The 22,932-nt window shown below is 35.4% G+C and overlaps 2 protein-coding genes and 1 long non-coding RNA gene across 5 annotated transcripts in view; 2 read left to right on the plus strand and 1 right to left on the minus strand.

The window, feature by feature from the left end:
* The window catches only part of mmp24 (matrix metallopeptidase 24), a 33,480-nt gene extending 13,936 nt beyond the window's left edge, over window positions 1-19,544 (plus strand). The window contains exons 2-9 of the mRNA XM_083533153.1: window positions 1,095-1,243; window positions 2,136-2,243; window positions 4,882-5,186; window positions 6,425-6,586; window positions 7,318-7,532; window positions 7,756-7,894; window positions 10,174-10,440; window positions 13,098-19,544. Coding sequence (XP_083389279.1) covers window positions 1,095-1,243; window positions 2,136-2,243; window positions 4,882-5,186; window positions 6,425-6,586; window positions 7,318-7,532; window positions 7,756-7,894; window positions 10,174-10,440; window positions 13,098-13,435 — 1,683 coding nt within the window. The 3' untranslated portion in view covers window positions 13,436-19,544. The remainder of the gene's footprint in view (window positions 1-1,094; window positions 1,244-2,135; window positions 2,244-4,881; window positions 5,187-6,424; window positions 6,587-7,317; window positions 7,533-7,755; window positions 7,895-10,173; window positions 10,441-13,097) is intronic.
* The window catches only part of LOC310722064 (oxidative stress-responsive serine-rich protein 1-like), a 190,834-nt gene extending 168,563 nt beyond the window's left edge, over window positions 1-22,271 (plus strand). Inside the window, exon 5 of the transcript XR_014532292.1 lies at window positions 21,636-22,271. The gene's annotated coding sequence lies outside the window, so the exon portion shown is untranslated. The remainder of the gene's footprint in view (window positions 1-21,635) is intronic.
* Window positions 14,109-22,841, minus strand: LOC310722350. Of its 3 annotated transcripts, none has more exons than XR_014532335.1 (3): window positions 22,696-22,841; window positions 22,276-22,471; window positions 14,109-21,059 (listed from the first exon to the last, which is right to left on the minus strand). It is a non-coding gene; the product is annotated as an uncharacterized lncRNA (long non-coding RNA). The 3 variants fall into 3 exon arrangements; XR_014532336.1 differs by having other exon boundaries at window positions 22,276-22,407; window positions 22,696-22,836; XR_014532337.1 differs by lacking the exon at window positions 22,696-22,841 and having other exon boundaries at window positions 22,276-22,689.
* Window positions 22,842-22,932: the final 91 nt, after the last annotated feature.

A 22,932-nucleotide genomic window follows, 5' to 3' on the forward strand; every position in this document is an offset into this window, starting at 1 on the left:
AGTACAATCACTACATCAGTACAAAGCATTAGCAGCTAAAGTCTGCTCAGGGTTGTTAAATCTGTGTTTGATTTGTTAGATTAGAATACAGATGGTGACATTATTATAAATTAAAAAAAGATGATTCTATTTTGATACATATATTTGATATGAATCTATTAACACATGGCAGACTCTGTAGATTGTACCTGTCAAATCCGAAGATTCATAGATATGCATGTTTTATTTCAGCCAATCTTGGCATTTATATTATTGTCAAGTGTTGTGACAGTACAGTTAAACTCAAAAGAGAACCCTCTCGTGCCCTTAGATTAAGATTAAAAGTAGTATGCTAGTGCAGTAGACCTCAGTATCACCTGGGAAGAAATGCTTAGTGTGTTCTGCCTTTGGGTCAGGGTTGCTTTCACTGCCCTATCAAAAGGGTCACAAGTAGTTGAAATCCTGAGACATAAATATTCATGTGAGAAAAAAAAAGTTTCCTCAGCTATGAGCATAATAATAAAGCCTTGTAAGACATAAAGAAATGGGGCTTTGCAATTTACTCTGCCCTTGTTCATTGAGGGAGATGGTGAACTTGAGATAGTAACTACTATATTGACAGGGGAATTCTATATTAACTTGTGCTCCTATATTTATGCAAGACTTTCTTTTTTTATGATAAAAAAATGTTTGCCAGTTGAACGTAAGAGGTACCACAATCTGTGGATCAAAATATGCTGTTCATAATAAACTATAACAAAAATGAAATTTTTTAAGATTTTCAGTATATATGAGTCTTATTAACTCCAGCATTGTAGTACCCTATAAGAAGAACGTGCAAAGGTTTTAATAAAGGAGTAATAATATAATGAATAATATTATCAAAATAATTTCGTTTTGCCTCTGACTCGCCTCTTTTTTTTTTTTCCAGTGCTTAGAGCCGATGATTATATGTGATGTTTATTGTAAACAATCCTTACTTGAAGTCACTCTCATTAACTGTGACATCAGGGAATGTTATACATTGCTTTATGTCTTTTATAATACATATGCAGTATTCCTTGGATGTGGCCAATTATTTATCATGTATTTCCTCTTTGTGCATGTCTGTTCAGACGTGGTTGAAGAACTATGGCTACTTACTTCCACATGACATCCGGACATCAGACTTGCGTTCGGAGAAAGCCATGCAATCAGCAGTTGCTGCTATGCAGCGTTTCTATGGCATCCCAGTGACTGGAGTACTTGACCAAACAACCATAGAGTGAGTACTTACACAGATAAACATGGTTGATTAATTGTTTAAGAGAATTTTACACTGGTATGGTGTAAATGGGGGCTCTTGTTGTGAGTGTGTAAAAAGTTATAATTCCTGTGTTATGCAACCTTTTAAAACTGGTAGGTAGAAAAGATCTGCCATTGGTATAAATATTAAAGTGTATATGTACTATACAAATACAGTGATTAAGAAATTAATACCATGAACATGGTTTATGTATTATTTTAAGTCTATATCGTAAGATATTTAAACAAACAAACTAGTAAAACTCATAAATTCATTTCATAATTTTATGATTGTAAAAATAACTTGATTCCGGTACCACATGAACAAGTAAGAGGTGAAAGTTGCAGCTGAAACTGACAAATACAGCCATGGTGACAAAATAAAAGAAAAAAGAAGAAAAAAAACCCCACTATCTAGTTCTTTGGTCCACATCTTCTAAATGCACGTCCACATGTTTATACAACATAACAAAAACACACATAACAAGGTTATGGTTTTTGATGCTTTTAAAAACTCATAGCCATCAACACTTTTACGCAAGTAAAATCGGTCAAGCATAAGCTGCATGCAAGTGATATGGTAATCTGAACAAGGCCCATGAGAACACTCTGGAAAATCAGCATTCTGCCCCTCTTCTCTATTACATGAGAAGAAAAGGGTGTAACAGCAGTAAAATAAAGTAAAATAAACACTGTATGTCCATTATATGGATACACATGCGATGTACTGTGTTTTATGTATAATATGTAATATTTATTACTAACTTATACCCTTTTTAAGAAAAAGAAATGTTGTGACTTAACGTGCTTCCTTTTTTTTCTTTGCTGATTATAGAAAAATAGTTTGTAATTTGTGTCTGCTCATTGTGTAGATGGATGAAGAAACCTCGGTGTGGGGTTCCTGATCACCCTCAACGGAGGAGAAATAAGCGCTATGCTCTTACTGGTCAAAAATGGAGGGACAAAAAAATTACATACAGGTACAAGCACTTTTTAATAGAAAAGCATGTTTTGATTAGATACAGCTGTTATTTGACTTTCAAGAAAATACGGATGAAGAATGGTTGGTGATCGATTCATAAATAGTGGAAATATTATGTCTGCATCTAAACTATACAGTAAATTTTCATCATTGCAGTGTAAGCAATTTACTAAAGGTTAGCACTTTAAATATTTTTTTTAAATACTCTCTTTATGATGACATTATTACCATGCCACTGTGACATTTAAAGAGAACCTATTACAGTTTAATTCACATAATAGAATAGATCTACACTATTCTTGAAAATTTATAAATTTTTGATTTTTATTTTTTGGATGTTTGACAACTTCACAACTTCTATATAGAAGCTAAGTTTTTACCCACTATGTTAATATGAAAAAAAATTTAATTGCACTATGATGCATAATGTTTCTAGAAAAACAGAGCCTCATTCAGGCAAAAATCCTTCGTTCAGTGTGCTTTAAAAAAGTACCGTATTTTCCGGACTATAAGCCGCTACTTTTTTCCGCCGTTTTGAACCCCGCGGCTTAAACAACGAAGAGGTTAATTTATGGATTTTTCCTGGGTTTTTCCGGGTTTCACAAACTTTAAGCCAAAAACATAACATTAGACAAATGAAATTTCCGAATGGAAACGAAAAAACGCACCTCACCTGTGTTCTGAGCTGCACGGCTTCGGGAGAAAAAACTGGTGTTGATTTTTTAAACCCATGACGATGCCAAAAGAAATAGTTGTGAAAGGAAGGAGGAAGACAGTGATCAATGACTTTTTTGGTAGGCTACTGTTTAGATACAAGCCCTTGTAACGCGTTTAGTCTGGGTTAAGAGAGAGCTCGCTAACTCCAATTGCAACAGAAATCATATATACACAGACAGGTTTTCAAAACTCGTGCTTTTTTATTTTTCTTGGCAACAGCGCTACGGGTTAGTCAAAGAAACTTAGAAATGAGCATCAGAAAATAATAAGGACATATTCCTCGGCCTTGCACACATGCAGTAATACCGGAAAAATGCGTTTATTGTTATACAACAATAAATGTCTCTAAATGTTGTAGTTCCATTTTTTTTTCCAAGATTAGAGTTTGTATTGTTGTTTGAGGAAACTGTGAAATAACATTTCTTATATGGATAAAGCATTAGACATTTTTAAGAATGTAAATATAAAACAGGATTGGTAGACCAGATATAAAAATATATCAGGGTTCTTTTTAAGCTAAATCACAAAAGACATTTTTCTCCCGAATATTTTTCGAGACAGTCATGTAGATTTCTGTGTTTTTCCCTCTTCCACGGTTCTATTCAACCCCAGCTTAAATTACTTCTAGAAATTCAAAAATGATTTGGCATGGCATGTCTGAGCATTTTCTTTGCAACCCGAAAAAATTACTTTATTGTCAATGTACACACTCTGTGCATACATAGATTGTGGAGACATTTTAATCATTTACCATCCAAAATAATAATAAACTCTCCCTCAAAAATCTCCCACACCAAGTGTTTATTTAGTACAAACACTTTGTATTCAAATGAACCCACCCATTAAGGTGGCACAAGCCAGTGCACTCTTAGTGCCGGTCTCAAGCATGGATAAATGGGGAGGGTTGCGTTAGGAAGGGCATCCAGCATAAAACATTCGCAAAATCAAATATTATGATCACAAACCTGAATTTTATCCCGGATCGGTCGAGGCCCGGGTTACCAACGACCGCCACAGGTATCGTAAGCCAACAGGGTACTAAATTGAGGAGGGGAGGAGGAAGGAGAGGAGGAAGACATCTACAGAGACCGCAGGGAAAGGAGAAGTGTAGGAGAGTGGTGGTTTGGGTTGTTACAAATAATATTTGATTTGATTTGATTACTCCAAATGTTGGTACTATTACTGGTAAAGTTAAAAGTAAGATAGGTAGCTGATATGATGGAGAGGTGAAAGGTAGACATGTTTTGTGTTCAGGAGATTAAGTGGAAAGGGAGTAAGACCAGGAACAGTGGAGAGGGGTTTAAACTGTTCTATCATGGTGTGGATGGAAAGAGAGATGGTGTAGGGGTGATTCTGAAGGAAGAGTACAGAAAGAGTGTAGTGGAGGTGAAGAGAGTTTCTGATAGGGTGATGAACGTGAAGCTGGATGGGTGCATGTAGGACATTTTGGAGACAAGGTGAGGGAGGTGAGATTGAGATGGTTTGGACATGTGCAGAGGAGGGACATGGGGTATATCGGTAGGAAAAATGCTGAGGGAAGACATGCAGGTAGTTGGTTTGAAAGAGGCAGATGTAGAGGACAGGGGGGTATGGAGACAGATGTGTGGCGACCCCTAATGAGAGAAGCCGAAAGAAGAAGAAGATTTTTGTAATCAAATGGCTTTTAATTCACATGATTGGAGGTCAAATATGTATTTATTTATGTATTGGCAAATTCCAGTATATATTATATTTTATCTAACATGGAATGGTGTGTTTGGCAGTTTTAGCACCTTTAAAGGACCTGCACATAAATATTTGGTGATTAAAATTAAACCATGAATAGTTTTATGCTTGTCTTGTAGAATTAAATCACAAAATCACAAAAGTTTTATAGTATGTCTTATATTTTTCTTTATTTTCTGTTCCACTCTCTTCAGCATACACAACTTCACCCCTAAGGTTGGTGAGAAAGACACACAGAGAGCAATCCGGCAGGCCTTTGATGTGTGGCAGACTGCAACCCCTCTGACCTTTCAAGAAGTGGCCTATTCTGAGATCAAGAAAGAGGGCAAAGAAGCCGACATCATGATCTTCTTTGCTTCAGGGTTTCATGGTGATAGTTCACCATTTGACGGAGAGGGAGGTTTTTTAGCTCATGCCTACTTCCCTGGCCCTGGAATCGGAGGGGACACACACTTTGACTCTGATGAGCCTTGGACGTTAGGCAATGCTAACCATGATGGTAAGTCATAATTTTGATGTCACAATTTATGTAAAGTGTTTCTGGTCTGTATGTACTTAATTCAGCATTAGATAAAAAAAATCATAATTAAAATTAATTATACACAATGTTTTGTATTGCACATGCTCCATGTAATCTAAAGCTGTTAATACATGAATTAAAATAATTCTGTAAGACATTTGTTAGTCTCTTGGTTAGTCTCAAGTGTCAAAGCTTTGTAACACTTTTCCACCACAGGAGAGTTTTCAGAATAGCAAGGATTCTGTTCTCTTGGTCACATGACAAGCTGCTTTTTTTATGTTAAAAACAAAAGAGGAAATAGGGAGGCCTTGTTATAGGAAATTTGTCTCAGACATTCCACAGAACTAATTATAAATGGTTTAACTATAACAAACTATGAATGTAACTATAAATGGTTTGAAAGCACATGTTCATTGATAAATAAAAAAATATATAATTGTTGATAGATTGCTGTAATATGACCGTAAATAAAATGTACTTTATTAATGAACTTTCAAAGAGGTAACAGCATCACACCAGACCGACATTAATTATTTTTCTTTAAAAAACCCTGCTGTGTTATATTCCTCATGTAACAGATATACTGTAACTGCAGGGATCTATAAGGAAAACAGATATGCCAGATAGAGATCTGAAACAGGGCTTCTGCTTTTATCTTCTTTGGACTGAAATGAAATGATACTCTCTTGTGACCTTAGGGAATAGAGCAACTGGACCAATTGTCCAGTTGACTAGAAATAATTAAAGGTTGTAAGAGTTGACACAGAACATAATAATCACTGAAAAATATTCATATTTATCTGAACAAGCAGAAGCCAAACGAACAGCCAAACACATGATCTGTTTAAGAAAATAAATATTTGGATTGATAAATTGCAATCATCCTTCATCCGAAAGATGAATTTTATTTTTGCATGTCTTTGTGGCTACTAGTATGTACTAGTATACAGATGTGAAAAATAAGCAGACAAGGTATAAGAAGGCCTCGTCTGGCAAAGAGACAGGGAATAAAAGATAGACAGACCATGGAGCATTAGAGAGCATTAGAGAATACCGCGGGATTGGGGGAGGGGGTTGGGGGTGTATAGGTGTATAGCTGCAGACATTCAGGAATTGAGAGAGTCCTTTGAGAACAAAGTTCAACAGTAAAATGCAGCATAGAAAATATAACTGGCACATTGTTTTTAAGATGATCAACAGTGTTTTGGCTCTTTTAGGTAATGACCTTTTCCTGGTGGCAGTGCACGAGTTGGGCCATGCATTAGGTCTAGAACATTCCAATGACCCGAGTGCAATCATGGCTCCTTTCTACCAATACATGGAGACACAAAACTTCAAACTGCCACTAGACGACCTTCAAGGCATCCAGAAAATTTATGGTAAAGGGTCTATATTTACAGTTCAGGATATGTAATTCTGTACATGTAATTTTGGTAAAAGGATATGATGGAAAAAATGATTCAATATTAAGATTGTATATTGTGAATATAAAACATTGTGTTATTGCATTACATACTTTAGTAGACAAAATACTGTAAATCTTTAATGCAAGATCTCACATCATCTAATTAATTAATTTTTTTTCTGAAAATATCTTTGCAGACATATGCGTTTACAGACATCTGCATTATGGCCTCCTTTTGAAAGATTCCAATGCAGGAGTGTCAAACACAAAATGTTATCTTATTAAAATAATTAAGATCAATAACATTCCAACACCTCATGAATGTGTTCATTTTCTGAAAGGCAAAAATAAAACATGAAGGTTGTGTATTCACTGCTATTTCTGTGAAAATCAGTGGAAGTATCAAAACGTTTTCGCTTGATAATGAAGATCTGCATTTTAGCACATTTTGTTGATGGCTTTGAGTTTATTGTTCTATTTTGCTCCAGGGACACACAAGGGCCAGCTCTTTTTTTCCCCCTAATTGAGTTGCCCACAAGATGGTTTTTATTTATAACAACCATTATTTTAAATTCTATTTCTGAGCTGGATTAAAACCTTTATTGGGCCAGTTCTAACCCGAAATCTATATGTTTGTCTGGAGTGAGCTGATATTATCACTCTCCTGTTAAGCTTACACTCAAAATGTCTTGAAACCCATCCCAGGTGTCCCAACTGCAATGTTGGAACCAACTCGCTCTCTCCCAACACTCCCACCACGGCGGACTTACTCTCCTTCTGAGAGGAAAAATGATCGTCAATCCCGTCCTCCTCGCCCTCCTTCCGGTGACAGGCCCTCTACTGGCTATGGAAAACCCAACATTTGTGATGGCAATTTTAACACAGTGGCCTTTTTCCGAAGGGAGATGTTCGTCTTTAAGGTGAGATCACTTGCTTTTTCTGACTTCTACTATCAACTGTTTAATTGTCATTTGTAATGTATTTGTTTAATTAAGTAACATGAAGCAAATTTTATTTTCATTCCTTGCATTCATTCATATTGGCCTTCATTTCCCTAAGGCAATAAGCACAAGGCATAATGACCACTAAATTGTTTTTGTGCTAGTTATCTAAATCATAATGGCAAATGTTTTCTTGTGATAGGATCGCTGGTTCTGGCGTTTGCGCAGTAACAAGGTTCAAGAGGGTTATCCCATGCTGATTGACCAGTTTTGGAAAGGTCTCCCTCCCCGTATTGATGCTGCTTATGAGAGATCCGATGGCAAATTTGTGTTTTTTAAAGGTCTGTACAAATGTCTAATTTATATGGGCTTATGTACATCATGAGTAAATTGAAGATTTCTAATTACTATTTGAATTGAATATTCAAAACTTTAGCCAAAAAAAATGCATTAAGTAATGTTCATACACAAACAATTTTATTTAATCTCCAGTATTCAATTCTTTTTATTTTTTTATTTTTTTACGGCAATCTATTTTTTTAATGTTCTTCTTTCTTAGATTTTGTTAATCTTAAACTTATGCAGAGGATTACACTTACACTTATTAAAAAGGATTAACCAACATCAAGACGAAAGTGCTGCTCATAAGAGAAAAGCAAGTTTCAGTGCAGCTGAGGGTAGAGGGTCAACTGATCAGCGCTATTGTACAAACTTTGGGCATAGCTTGTATAATCATTTGTAATTTCTGAAAAATATAAAAATCTACCAGACATTGAATAGATCAGCCAAGGATACCAATCAGCAGTTAATGACAGGAAAAAGCCCCAAACTATAGTCAGTGACATTACCAACAACCTCCACAGGAAATGGAAAAATGTATCATAGTTCAAAAAAGACTTTAAAAGCAGAAATATATTGCTCATGCCAAAATCTGCAAACCATTAACCAGTAGTAAGATTCGAGATTGGGCCAAAGTGCTAAAGTGTTGAAAAAGAAAGCACATAATCCAAAATATACAAGCACATCAGTGGAGGTAGTGTCATGGTTTACTATTTTGTATTGATGTAATCCATTATGGTTGCAGCAGAATTAATTTAGTTTGCAAAACAAAATGTGCTTGCCAATTCACAGAGAAATGCAACCCAATTGGGGGGAACTTCATCATGCAGCATAACCCAAAACACGGATATAATTAGGGGGAAAAGTAAAAAAAAGGCTGTCCATGCAGACCTTAAAGTAATTGAGCATTGTGCATTTCACCTCCTAAAGAGAAGACTGATGGGGTGTTTAACACATCTAGCTGTAAATATCAGGAAATGAAAACTATGCAGTGTATCCACTAATATTGGAACCCTGTGAGCAAAGAAGACTGAAAAAGTGCCTTTATTGTTACACATTTTGATCTATGTTTAAAACATTTACAACAATATTCTGTTTTATTAAATCTCAAACAATTTCAAACACAACATGGCTATATTAATATTTATCTTTTTATGTGTCGAACAATTATTAACACACTTTTAGTTTGTGCCACCTTATCCTTCCACCATCCCATGATAACAGAGTCTTCTACTATAATGTCTGATAAGGTTGGAGAATACACAGCAAGGAATCTGAGTCCATTCCTGCATACAGATTCTCTCAAATTCTTTACATTTTGAGATCCATCCTGGTGGAGCTCTCTTCTTTGGTTCAACACACAAGTTTTCTGTGGGGTTGAAGTCAGAGGACTGTTTTTGGGTTTTTTTGTTAATTCTGATGTATTTCAACTGGAAGAGCAGATTGTATTTTGGAGACTTTCTGACCCCAAGATCCAACAAATTTTCCAGCTGTGATCCTTTGAGATTTTTTGCCCATTTGAAGCATCCTTAATAGGAATACTTTCAATACATATGTTAATATATTCCTATGAATTCAAAAAAGTTACGATAATTTTGCCACACATATTTGAAAAATATATTTTTTAATAATTTTTAAAACTTTTAGTCTTCATTATCTAGAAAAAAAAACTTCAAAGTGTTACATTTCTTTTAAAAGATTGGTTGAAAGGTTCTAAATGTAAAGAACAACATGTTCTAGGAGTAGGAACAACATTCATAAATCATTATGTAATGCGAGAACTGGCATTAAACCAGTAGCCTTCCTCCAAGAATTTTAGTGGCAGCAGAAGCAGTACCTAATCTCATAGAAAGCTCAGAATCAACTAATATATCCTTGCCATGAATCTGTCCATCATTCAGCTCAGCTCATCCTCTGAACACTTCTAATGCCAGTGTCTTCATTTTGTCTTTTTCTTTACTTTTTTCCCCTCTCCCTAAGCAAATTAGGCCAGGCCAATCTACTTGTGCAAAGAAATACTATATTCAATTCAAGGCTGTAGATCTCTGGGGCCTCACAAAGAAGAACTATATCTATAAACGTTTTTGGTTATCAAAAAACCCTTAGCGTGCACAAAATTCACAAAGTAAATTATTATAATTAGTATAAAGCTAAACAGTCTCAGTGTTACTTCATAGTTTACATCAGAAATTAAGTAAATGTTATTATGGGTACATGATCATTTATTGTCATATTTCCTATTATGCCTATATCACCTCTGTTCTACTTTTCTTTTTCACAGGAGACAAGTACTGGGTATTTAAGGAAGTGACAGCAGAGCCAGGTTACCCGCACAGCCTAGTGGAGTTGGGCAACTGTTTGCCTCGTGATGGTATTGACACAGCATTGCGATGGGAGCCTGTGGGCAAAACCTACTTTTTCAAGGGTGACCAATACTGGCGCTACAATGAGGAAAAGCATGCAGCTGACCCGGGCTATCCCAAGCCCATCACCGTGTGGAAGGGCATACCTGAAGCACCTCAAGGAGCCTTTGTCAGCCGTGAAGGATGTAAGTTAAAGAGCTTGAGAAAGGGAAATTCCATTATGAACATATTGAAAGGCTGTGCTAAAAAAAGATTAGCACTCAAATTTTTTTTTTTGTGTAGCAGCAGCTGACTTTCTCTTGCTAAAGTGCTTTGCTGTGCGTGTGCGTGTGCGTGCGTGTGTGTGTGTGTGTGTGTGTGTGTGTGTGTGTGTGTGTGTGTGTGTGTGTGTGTGTGTGTGTGTGTGTGGAGAGTAAAGCGTAAAAATTATTAGTATTAAAATTATTAGAAGAGTCCTTAATTAGTTCCACGTTTTGTTATATAGCAGCCGAATGACATACCAAATATCCAGATCAGAACTTTTACAAAAGTATTAAAACAAAAAAATACTTTTGCTATGATGCTTGAAATTTAGCTCAGGTGTAATTTCTCTGGATAATGTTTTAGATGTTCCTACACTTTGACTGGAGTCTATCTGTGGCACATTTCATTAATTGGACATGATTTTGAAAGACTCATAATTATCTGTTTAAGGTCTAACCACTAAAAATGCAGATCAGAGCATAAAACAAACCATGATTCCAATGAGTGCTGTTAACCCAAGCATCAGAAAGCGAGAATGTAAATGAGTGAAACAATTGGTACTTAAAAGCAGAGGCTCGTCTCTTCCACTTTTAGCAAATCCACTGGGTTGGGCACCTTAGACCATTATCCAAATGGTCTAAAAAAGTTATCCAGCCCTGTTTTTGTTTTTGTTTTTTGTTTGTTTTGTTTGTTTTTTTTGTTTTTTTCTCAGCACATTTTTGTTCTGGTGCTGAATCTTAAATGGTATAGTGTAGTACCTAGCATTTACAAGGCAAATGTGTTAAATAGGAAATCCAGGGAAACCTCACTGAAATAATATTTTACATTTGACTGAAGATGACACCTAAATCATATTTGTGAAGTCTTTTTTGTTTAGCACAGTACACAGCTGTGTATATTGCTGATGCTTGTTGTGGTGTGAGTAACACTTCATGGTTATTTTATAGTAGATTTCACATAAAGGACAAGGGCTAAGTTACATTGATTTAGGCTCTGATTTTTCTATGCTTAAAGGCTAGTTTCTTAATAAATACAAATTATGAAACACTTTGTTTCACAGTGTTGTCAACTTTGTAGGGCTAAGGTTCTACACAGATTCCGCTATAGCAAGCTTCTAATTAATAATGAATTTAATTGCTGGAGTTAATCTGCAAATTCAGTCAAGGAAGTGAACATACTGACCAAACAATGCTAACTGTGCATCCCCAAGTGAGATACATTATATGACCAAAAGCTTGTGCGCACCTAAATATTACTTGCTAGATGTGTTTATTCTATATCCCATTTTAGACTAGCGAATGTCTGCTATTATAACAACCTCCACTCTTCAGGCAAAGCTTTACACTAGGTGAAAGGTGTGGATTTGCCACAAGAGCATTAGAGAGGTCAGGTATGTTGGATGATAAAATGAATAAATGAATAGGGGCACAGATAGGCAGTAAGGTTGAGCTAGCTTTGCCAATTAGTTAAACTAAGCGGCTTATTTTATTCCTTTTTATTTCCCATGGGGCTCAGGATAACTGGTGCAAAAGAGAAAATGAATGACTGACCAGAGTGACAGATGGGCAAATTATACTTATTATTTGAAGCCAATGTTGGCACAGGGTGACGTATTCATAGTTGCATGTAAAATGAGTGTGTCCTCTATTTGCCACTGTCACATGAACATGAACAACACTAGAATTTACTTGCCAATCTTTTCATGCCAAGAAATCAAAAAGTGCAGAAAGTTTTCATGAAAAATATTAAATAGATGACTAAAAATTTAAGTTTGAGAGCACATTTAGTTTGTTTGATAAAACTAAATAAAAGGCTAAATTGTTAAAAAGCTTAAGTGACACAAAGTGAAATATCCATTGTTTACATGCAGGTTTTTGTGTGATTGTTTTACTGAATAGATACTATACTTCTGGTCAACAAAATTTTTTTAAGCTTTTGATAGTCTTAACAACAAATAATTTTTCAGGAACTTAGCTTCACTTGCTTTAAATGTTTGACTTGTGGGTAAACTAGCACAGTGGTCCCCAACGCCTGGGCCGCGGACCCGCACTGGTCCGTGGGTCAATTGGTACCGGGCCGCAAAGAAAGAATACATAACTTACATTATTTCCGTTTTATTTATTATCTGTTCTGAACGATGTTTTATTTTGGAAAATTACTGGATTCTCTCCGCCACATCTGTCTATGACTCACTCTTGATGCATGTCAAGATGCCTCGGTCACATGTTTTACCTCCATCCGCTACCTTCTTAAAGGCGCTGCTCCGGCCTCTAACACATAATACATTACCGCTAAATTGAAACCCCCAAGCTAGCAAAACGAACAAACAACACCACAGTGGATTCACGATTATTATTATATTTAGAAGATACCAGTTTTTATGCCGGCCATATTATTTTGTATTTATACTTTGTATTTACACCTTAAAGGCCGGTCTGTGAAAAATTGTCAGACATTAATCCGGTCCGTGGCGCAAAAAAGGTTGGGGACCACTGAACTAAAAACATTCAGGCTTGACCGCATTTCTTTGCCCAGGAGTGCACATACATTATGATTTTAATTCAGGTTTTTTTTCTGAATTTTTTTATCCTTTATCCAGTTCACACTTACTTCTACAAAGGAAAGGACTACTGGAAGTTTGACAACCAGAAGCTTACAGTGGAACCTGGCTACCCAAAGTCCATTCTTAAGGATTGGATGGGTTGTGACCAAACAGAAATGAAGAAGAACAAGGACAGACATCTCCCGCATGACGATGTCGACATCATGGTTGCCATAAATGATGTGCCAAGCAACGTTAATGCTATTGCTGTGGTAATCCCATGCATTCTGTCTTTGTGCATCTTGGTTCTTGTTTACACCATCTTCCAGTTTAAGAACAAAAGTGTCCCTCAGCCTGTGACCTACTACAAACAACCAGTGCAGGAATGGGTATGACAGACTTGGGGACACTGCAAAGTTAAACACGAAATTGTTAGTGAGGGCTACCATGACAATGTTCAGAAGCACCTACAAAACCAGTGCCTGTTTACTGCATTGTAATGCGAGAGGTTAGGATTGAAACATTGTGGAGTCTATGTCTTTCCATCTGGAACTAAACTTTGACACTTAAATCTAAAAGATCTTTAAAATAAAAAAGAAACAGAGCCAAAAGCACTGGTTTGCTAGGCTTTAACTAAACGGTGGATTGCAGGGACAGGAGCTTAACCATTGTACACTGCTACTGTAAAAACCCCTTTCCTATTCTCTTACAACCTGGGAGTCTGAGGACCACCACAGTGCATTCCTACCTTCGTATGTCGAGGAACACAAGAGGAACAATGGTCAGCTGCCAGCAAATATATGTCCTATATAAGTGCTCAACACCGGACCTGTACAGGAATTTAAAGAATTGTTGTAAGAATATGTCTGAAAAACAACAAAATGTGGTTCTTTGTTAAGACTTGAATAACACCGTAGGTAGAAAGGCTGTTGAAAAGAATACAAAAGGTGGATTTGTGTATCTTATATTCTTTTATCATATCTTGGACATCTGACTTTTTAAAGCATTACAGAAGCATTAACGTTGTATTAGTATATCTATAGTGGGGTCCAAAAGTTAGAGACTACATTTTTTTATTGTTTTTTGTTTTTTATTTAACATTGGAAAATAATATAGAAAGAGGGATTCAGAATTATGAAATGTCTATTTTAGACTATAAATGTTAACACATTATGGTGAATATTTAATATTCACTGCTTCTAGGCCCTTATTTAAATGGGAACAAATTTGTGACAGTTCATTAATTTGTGCGAAAGATAACATTTTCTTCACGTGTAAGCTCTTCTACTATAACGTTAAAATTAAATTAAATTTTTTTGGATTTTAAATGAAGTATAAGATTTTGCACACATTTGTGGAGTCCATGCCATTTCAAGTGCACACTAATCAAAGCTAAAAGGGGGCCTACTAATTACCAAGAAACTCTGAAACTCATTCATTTATTATATACTTTTCAATAATGTTGGGACAATAATATAATTTGTTATGAGAGTTATTGATTTAAATAAGAAAGTAATGCTGAGTAAAATCAGTATAGTAGTCTTAAATGTTTGGACCCCACTGTAAGTCCCAGGAGAGAGAGTTTTATGTTGTATCATAAAGGAACAAGTACAGTATTGCTTGAGGTTGAGATTTTTTTTTGTGTGTGTAGTGAGGAGGCATAAAAAAAAAAATCAAAAACATTTCATGAAAAATTCAAGAAAACTTTTTTATGCCTATAATTCCTTCCTGTTACATAAAACTAATATGTTAGCTCTTTGACACAGAGTGTGTTTTCTGCAGTCTGTTTTCACATTTGTTTATAGTTTTAAAATTTTTGCTAATGTGGCATGCCATAGATCAGACAGCCTATTGTACATATATTAATCATTGATGCTAAATATTAGCAATTATTCATCTTCAAAACCATTCTGATGTCCTAAGCCACCACTATTTCTTATATCTGAGTGCAGTGCACAGGCACTATTATGTGCCCTTTTGGGTGAGTTTTTATAGATTTTATAGATTTGTTTTTCACTGATGTACCGGTTGGTGTCACATCATATCAGCAATGCACCTCCCCTGACGAATATGCAAATTTGTTTGGCCTGAAACATTTTAGTGGCTAACAGGCCAGTTTTTAATGTGACAGGCAGACATTGCAGAATTATTTTTCAAATATGCTGGATTTTGCATGTGGTACTGACTGTACTGCAACTGCATAACAAACTGTGGGAAGTATGGGTTGTGGTGATCTTGTTAATCATTTCAAGAATGTGTATATTTTGGGTTTGTTCATTCCTGCTCAGTTCTATCATTTTATGTGTAAAGTAACTACGACATTAATTGGTCATTGTAACTAGCAGTGCAGTACTTCTGCAGTGCTATAAAACTTTAATCCTAAATAATCTACATTCACCTAATTTTATGTTACTTTTTTGCAGAAGTCCTAAGGCCACTTTTAGGAAGCTTTATATCCTGTAAAATAGTAAAATGTTGTTAACCAGGTCTAGCTGCCATTTGATATACATGCTACACTTAATTGCCCCTAGATGTGAATGATTGTATGAATATGTGTGTGAGGTTTAAGCAGGTTACTGAAGAGGAATGAACGAGCTTCTGCTTATTGTACATTTTGCATTGTTTTAGTTGGGTCATTTTGGTACGTGTTACTCTGAAATTGCAACACATGAAGATTTTATTGGAATATGTCTTACTTGGGTTTCTGTTTCATCTCCAATAATTCTTTAAGAATGATATCAAGCATGAAAAAAGCATTATGTATTGGCAAACTGGCATGTTAAAACCCAGTAAATAAAATACCTCTTTTTTTTTTTTTTTTTTTTTTTTTTTTTTTTTTTTTTAAATCTCTTACAAGCCTAGACAAAATGGAGGTCTTTTAAAAAATATGACCACAGCCATTTTTAACAATGAAAAAGTACTTTTCTTTCATTGTTTCTTTTTTAAATATTTTAACCCATATTCTTCCAGTTTTAGTTTTCACACAAAGGCAACCAACCAGAAAAAGATCAGTGCATGCTTCCCTTAAAACACTTTTTCTTTTTTCTTTTTTCTTTTTTCTATGTGGCTCATGCTATGTCACATGGCAGCTAAATACATATGGATGAAAAGCTAACTACCCTTTTCAATATACATGATGGCCACTATGGTAACATTATCTAGATGCTGGCCATTCTTTGCTCTACTTTTGTGCCACTCTAGTTGCTTTTCATTTCTCCCACATAATATACATATAAAACTCGGTTTATATGTTCTTAGTTAATTGAGGGATGAATATAGCGTGTGAGGCTTCATATTTATTCTGTCTTTGGGTGCAATTTTTTCCACCCAGGTTTAATGTAACTATTGGTACATAGTCTAGTTGTCTAGTTACAGCATTAATGTGCATTATGCCTCCACAGCTGGTGTATTGGTACCATATTAGAATTGGGCACTTGAAGGTTGTTATACAGCTTATGTTTGTTTGTTAATATGGATGTTCTTTTAAAGTCCAAGCTCTGTATAAAAGGTTACACTATCTGGAAGGTTTTGAATACAGTTTCCAAGATTGCAAGTGAGAAAACAAGGTTCATACCCCTTGACCCTTTAGGGAAAAAAGCATCTGATAAATGAAAGTAAATGTTTGCAAGGTTTTTGTGTTCTACACATTCTTTTAACGTTAGATATTTCTGGGAGAAATGTTTTCCTGTGTTCTTGTCTTCCAAACATCTCCACTGTTGATTATTTTTTTGTTGCTTTGTTTGCCTTAAGACAGCGTCTAGGCCTACTTAAAGACATGGTGCCACGTTTTAAACTTTGTCATGGCCTAGTTTATTCAATGAATTACAAAAACGATTTTAGTTGAATTTACTTTGCATAATTTAATGTAAATGATGATGAGCATGATAACCGAAACATTGTTTTCGTTCAGAATTTACATTCTGAGCAATTTTTCTGTGGATACACGAACAGTACGAGCTCAGTAATGACATTTTGTCTTGTCGATGAAAGTTTGAATCGAGCACCTGGCAGTGCCAGTCTGCAATGTGGCAAGGAGGGGTTCTATATTATAGTTACAGGAAGTACAGGATGAGATTAATTTAAATGGAACACACTGTGCTGACTGTCTTCCTCCACTTTGAATTATCTGATCAACTGGCATAAGGTTTAAAGAATAAAAAAACAAAAAAAAAGCCCAATTGCGTGCAGAGCTGTAGGACAGAAGTGAGTCTCGAATTTTTCACGTACTTTTATAAAATCTCCAGGTTTTTTTGTATATATACACATGAATAAATCCCTGGGATTGATTCAGTTGATTATGAAGTGGTCATGGAGTGAAGACATAACTATAAGAGGAATATTCTGATTGAAGAAGGACAAGAGAACACATACATGGTCATTCCATTATGAACATTAGGACATAAAAAAAAATCCTAATATATGATGAAGAAATTATCTATCTATCTCTATCTGATGAGAGAGAGAGAGAATTGCATGAAATTATTTATTTCTCATATACTACTTGATATCCATGCCTTCTATTCCAATACAATATACTGGTTAAATAAATATTTGAGGCTGATAAATAAAATTTAGAAGACAATCTTATGTATGGGGTAAATTATGATACGTTTAATAGTTAGGGAGAAAGAAAAAAAAAGTATTTAATGGGCTGATTCATTTAATGTTATTTCACAAAGCTGTTGTATACTTAATTCTGATTGGTCAAGAGGTGTTGATCAATTTTACAGCAGCTCTGACTGTATAAAACAGGTTTATAATAAAACATTAAAAATACATTATTCATTCTATAGTTACATTTCTTTCGAAAGGACTTATATAGTGTATAGTGTATATAGTTCAAAAGGACTTATATAGTATACATTTTTCAATGACTATACGCTTTCTTTTTAAATCCATTTTAAAAAGAAAGCATATAGTCATTGAAAAATGTCGTAAAAAAAAATATTATTGTAGTAAATTCAGTGCATATTTTGGAATGAAGCAATTAGTTCTGTTCCTGACGGATGGTGTTTTGTTTTTCACTAACATGGCAAACGTTTTGCTTTATTATCCTTCACCATTAATTCAAGAAATGAGAAGTTGATGAGGGATTGATGAGTGGATAAGCGATAACTAAAAACAATAATTGTGAGAAAGCACTGTAGTAGAAGAGGATTAAATCCTGAAAGTGGGTGCTGCTATAGGAAAACAATTCATAAGTAAGTAGTTTAATGCAATCATCCAGTGTTTTATTTCTTACTTATTGTAATCTATGGCTAAATTAATTGCAAATCCTAAATGGCTGCTTGTTCTGCAATTTATATCTAATTTAAAGTATATTTAATCAAATATATATTTAGAACATTCAAATTCATTTTATGGTCACATTTATGGTCTATGGCTTATTTAATAAACACTGCTCACTACTTACTCAGCTCTAAAGTATTTCCTACAAACAGAGGAAGAGGAGGTCAAACATATTTGTTAAAATTTTGTGTGATTTACTTACAACTCTCTTTTAAAATTGACCAAATTTCATTTTGTCAAATATCTCACACACATGCGATTTGACTGTATGGATATGACTGATAGTTGGATTCATAATAAGGTTTTAATGTTCATTAATGCCCCCATCCCTACTTCTGTGCTACTCTTGGTCCCGCTGCTAGAAAGGTTCTGAAAGCACCACTGGAGATTCGAATGATGACTTTAAAATATAATTTTTATGAAAGGAATTTCTTAATGTATCTATAATTTCTATAGAAAAGTTAGTTTTAAGTAAAGGTGAAGCCATGCCAATACAGGATAGTTCTGGGAAGTCAAACAAAAAGTGGGGATATGAATATTCTCTGCTGATATTGCCTCATTTTATGGTGTGATGGTGACACTGGATGACAGCCACTCTTAACCTCACCTGCTGTTGCCTTTAGTTTCTGTACTCCTTTTAAGAGACTAACAATAAACAAAGAGGGCGAACAAACATATCAGAGCTTGTTTAGAACTTTACACTAATTGATTTATGTTCTTTGTCTACAAAATGATTAATTACAACTGAAATTTTATCTGATGAAGCTTTAAAGTTATTTGTTAGATTTTTTTTTAAGTATCAGTGTATTTAATGTACATATACATTTGCTTTATTGAATGAATTTATGACAAAAAAAAAAGTTATTTAGACCAAACAACAGAGAATCTGTCTGTACGGCTTTTTGATATTGTCTTATTTCTGGGTCATTGTTGCTCAGCCTCATGCATGGATCATGTAAATACAACAGTTAACAGAGGACTTTTGTATTTTGTTTTCTCTCACTCTTTAAGAGTAGCACATAATTTTACGCATCGTATACAAGGATGTCCTTCCTATCAATGACTGACATTTTAAATAGTCTTAAACGAACACTATTTAAGCTTCATTTGCAAGATTAATCTGTTTTTGTTTGATTTGAAGTTCTATAAGGTGTATCTAACATCATCTTCATGTCTTATTAACAAAATTTCAATAAAAGCAAAAATGATCAGTAATTGTCACTGAATACTTTCTTCTATATGTGATGTTGCTTGTTATGTGTAATTACATGTGCATTTGCAGTGCTTTAGAAATACTTAGTTCATCATCAAACTAATTCAAATATTCAGTTTTACCAATATTTGAATTTGTTTGATCAGAAATACATGCAAAAAAATAAGAAATCAGAAAGGGGGCAAACACTTTTCCACACCACTGTACCAAACCAATATACAAATAAAACTAAATTAAAAATGGACAATGGCTGCCACCCAGATGAGTATGGATTCCCTTTTGAATTAAGGATTCTTAGTATCTCTGGGAGTTTTCCTTGCCACTGTCAACACTGATTTGCACATTAGGGATAAACTTCGAGATCAAATTATGGGCTTCATCAAACTTATAGGCACTATCATATAAATTCATATTTTTATAACCTATGTATCTATGTAAAGCTGCTTTGGTTGTAAAGCTGCTTTGGTTAATATGTCCATTAGTAAAAGTTCTATACACATAAAACTTGTATTTATGGCTAAATTCTCTACTATTTACAAGAACTAAAATAACTAAAATAAGCTTTGTGTGTCCTGAAATTCTGATTATCAACTATGGATTACTTTGTAACACACCAACCAATTTAAGAGGAACACCTGCACATATCACATTGTCACACAACAGCCAATCACATGGCAGCAACACAATGCCTAATAATGCGTAATAAATCAACAAAACATGCAGGTAACTCAAATAATTATCCATTACAACCACGGTGATCAAAAGAACTTCTCCAAATGCACAACAAATTAACGGGCTCCAATAGCAGAAGACTTCAACAGGGTCTGCTCCTGTCTCACAAAGAGGGATGTTACCACATATACAGTGACCATGAATTCAATTAAAAATGATAAGTCAGCTTTTTCTGTTGGCAAATACATCTAAACAAAATGTCATATTAAGAATTCCAGTGTAGTGGAAACAACGAATATGGAACACAAAATTGATTTATGTAGAGCAGCTATAACACAGTCACCATGAGGATGTCATTTTTCATTTATTTCGAAGCATTGGAGATTTATTTAAATGAGCAGAACAGACATATTAGAACATGACAGAGCTAGACAGTCTGAGGAACTAAATTATGCTACATTTCTCTTAATTAGATTGCATTATATTCACAATCATGAGTTATTCAGATGGCATTGTGGAGGATGCAGGTGCCAAAGTTAGAATATTCCCATTACATTTACACAGTATAATACATTTACTTTACTGATGAACATCACTGCACCCCACACTGAAGTGATCATATATCACATGCCCTTAGTACCAGTTTGTACATGATATCATGAAGCTCATGTCATCTACTTTCTTGCAACCCATTTTGCACTGAGGAAGTTCAGTTGCTTCTCCCTCTAAATTACTGCTGGTTTCTTTTTTCAGATCCGGTGTGACTTTTGCTTCATTTCCTTGGGATGACGGACAGCACTGATTCTCCTTACTGTTATCTGAGGGACTGGAACTTTTATCCATGACTGCAGAAGAAGAGATCTAAACGTTAGATTGTGTGAAGATTTGGTTAGTAATTAACATCAACAGTTACAATGTTTAGGCACCCCTTATCAATGATAGAACTATAATCAATAGACATTCAATGCCACCCAAATGTGAATTGGTTCCTTTTTGAATCCTCATACCATCACAGGGAGTTCTTCCTTAGGATGCTTCCTTTAGGGGTCACCACAGCGGATCATCCCGCCCCATACCCCCCCCCCCCCCCCCCCACACACACACACCAACTACCTGCATGTCTTCCTTCACCAGATCCATAAACCTCTTCCTTGCTCTTCCTCTTTTCCTCCATCCACAGCATTTCCTACCGATACACCTCATGACCTTCCTCTGCACATGTCCCAACCATCTCAATCTCGCCTCCCTCACCTTGTCTATAAACCTTCCTACAAGCACAGACCCTCTAATAAACTCATTTCTGAACCTGTCCATCCTCATCACTCCTAATGAAAACCTCAACATCTTCAGCTCTGCTACCTCCAGCTCCACCTCCTGTCTTTTACTCAATGCTACTGTCTCTAAACCATACAACATCGCAGGTCCCACCACAGCACTCTTTTCTTTACTTCTCTAACACACTCTCCATTACTTTGCACTGTTGACCTCAGGTACCTGAACTCCTCCACCTTCTCCACCTCTTCTCCCTGCAACTGCACCACTCCACTGCCCTCCCTCTCATTTATACACATGTACCCTGTCTTACTCCTACTGACTAATTTTATAACCTGTTTATCTCTTTAGAGCTGCTTTGGGACAATGTCCATTATTAAAAAGACCTATACAAAAACAACTTAATTTAAAGAGTTTAGATTAAATTATCTAATAAACTGTAAGATATGGCAATATTTGTAGCTTAAAAGGGGAGAGTAGGAACTTGACCTCTATAATTCTCAGTGTCACCCCCATGTGGAGAAAACTAATAATAAATATCAGTCCATTGCCAATTATAGTACGTTTATTTTCAAAGACGGTCTGATCAAGTCACAGATTCAATTACTGTACTTACTTGATTTTATAACCATAATTACACAAGAGAAGTATACAAGTAGCCTGGGTGCATATCTCTCTCTCTCTCTCTCTCTCTCTCTCTCTCACACACACACACACACACACACACACACACACACACACACACACACACACACACACACACACACACACACACACACACACACTTACTTACGTCTTGATCACCCTCTCCGGTTCGCTCGCTGTGTTTCCAGGCAGAAACCGTGCTGCTGCAGTGACGCTCGTTGAACATGTGGTGAGCTAATCAATGACTTACAAATGACGTCATACGACCCTTTCAACCTGATTGGTTGACAAATCAGCGTCACTATGATGAGTGGTTGCTATGGTGGTAGTGGTGTGGTTGCTGTGTTTTTTTTTTTTTTTTTGGAGGGGTGGGGTAATTATATTCAAATATTATATTCATTTAATGTAACCAGTGAAACAAGATATTATAAAATTTAATTACAAACACGATTTAATATAATATGAGTAAAGAATTAACAATAATAATGCTTTAAGCCTTGTCCTAAGGCAAACTCGTGAGTAAATATTTTGTTTCTTTGGTTGACTAAAGAAATAACAACATACCTTGGTCATTACGACAAAACAGGGACATATCCCATCATTCACTGCGGGATGCGTAGGCAGGGTTGCCACGCCTGAGAACATTCAGCCAGTGAGTCCCAGGCAAATTAATGGCCAATCAATAGTAGTCCAGTAGCATATAAAAAGGGTATACATAGTTATTAAGCCAAGTAAGTATGTTACAGTATTACAGCTATTGTCACAAAAACGAAATATATATGGATGGAAATCCGTTACCAG

The sequence above is a fragment of the Silurus aristotelis genome (assembly GCF_946808225.1).
Source record: "Silurus aristotelis genome assembly, chromosome: 2".
Taxonomy (NCBI): Eukaryota; Metazoa; Chordata; class Actinopteri; order Siluriformes; family Siluridae; genus Silurus; species Silurus aristotelis.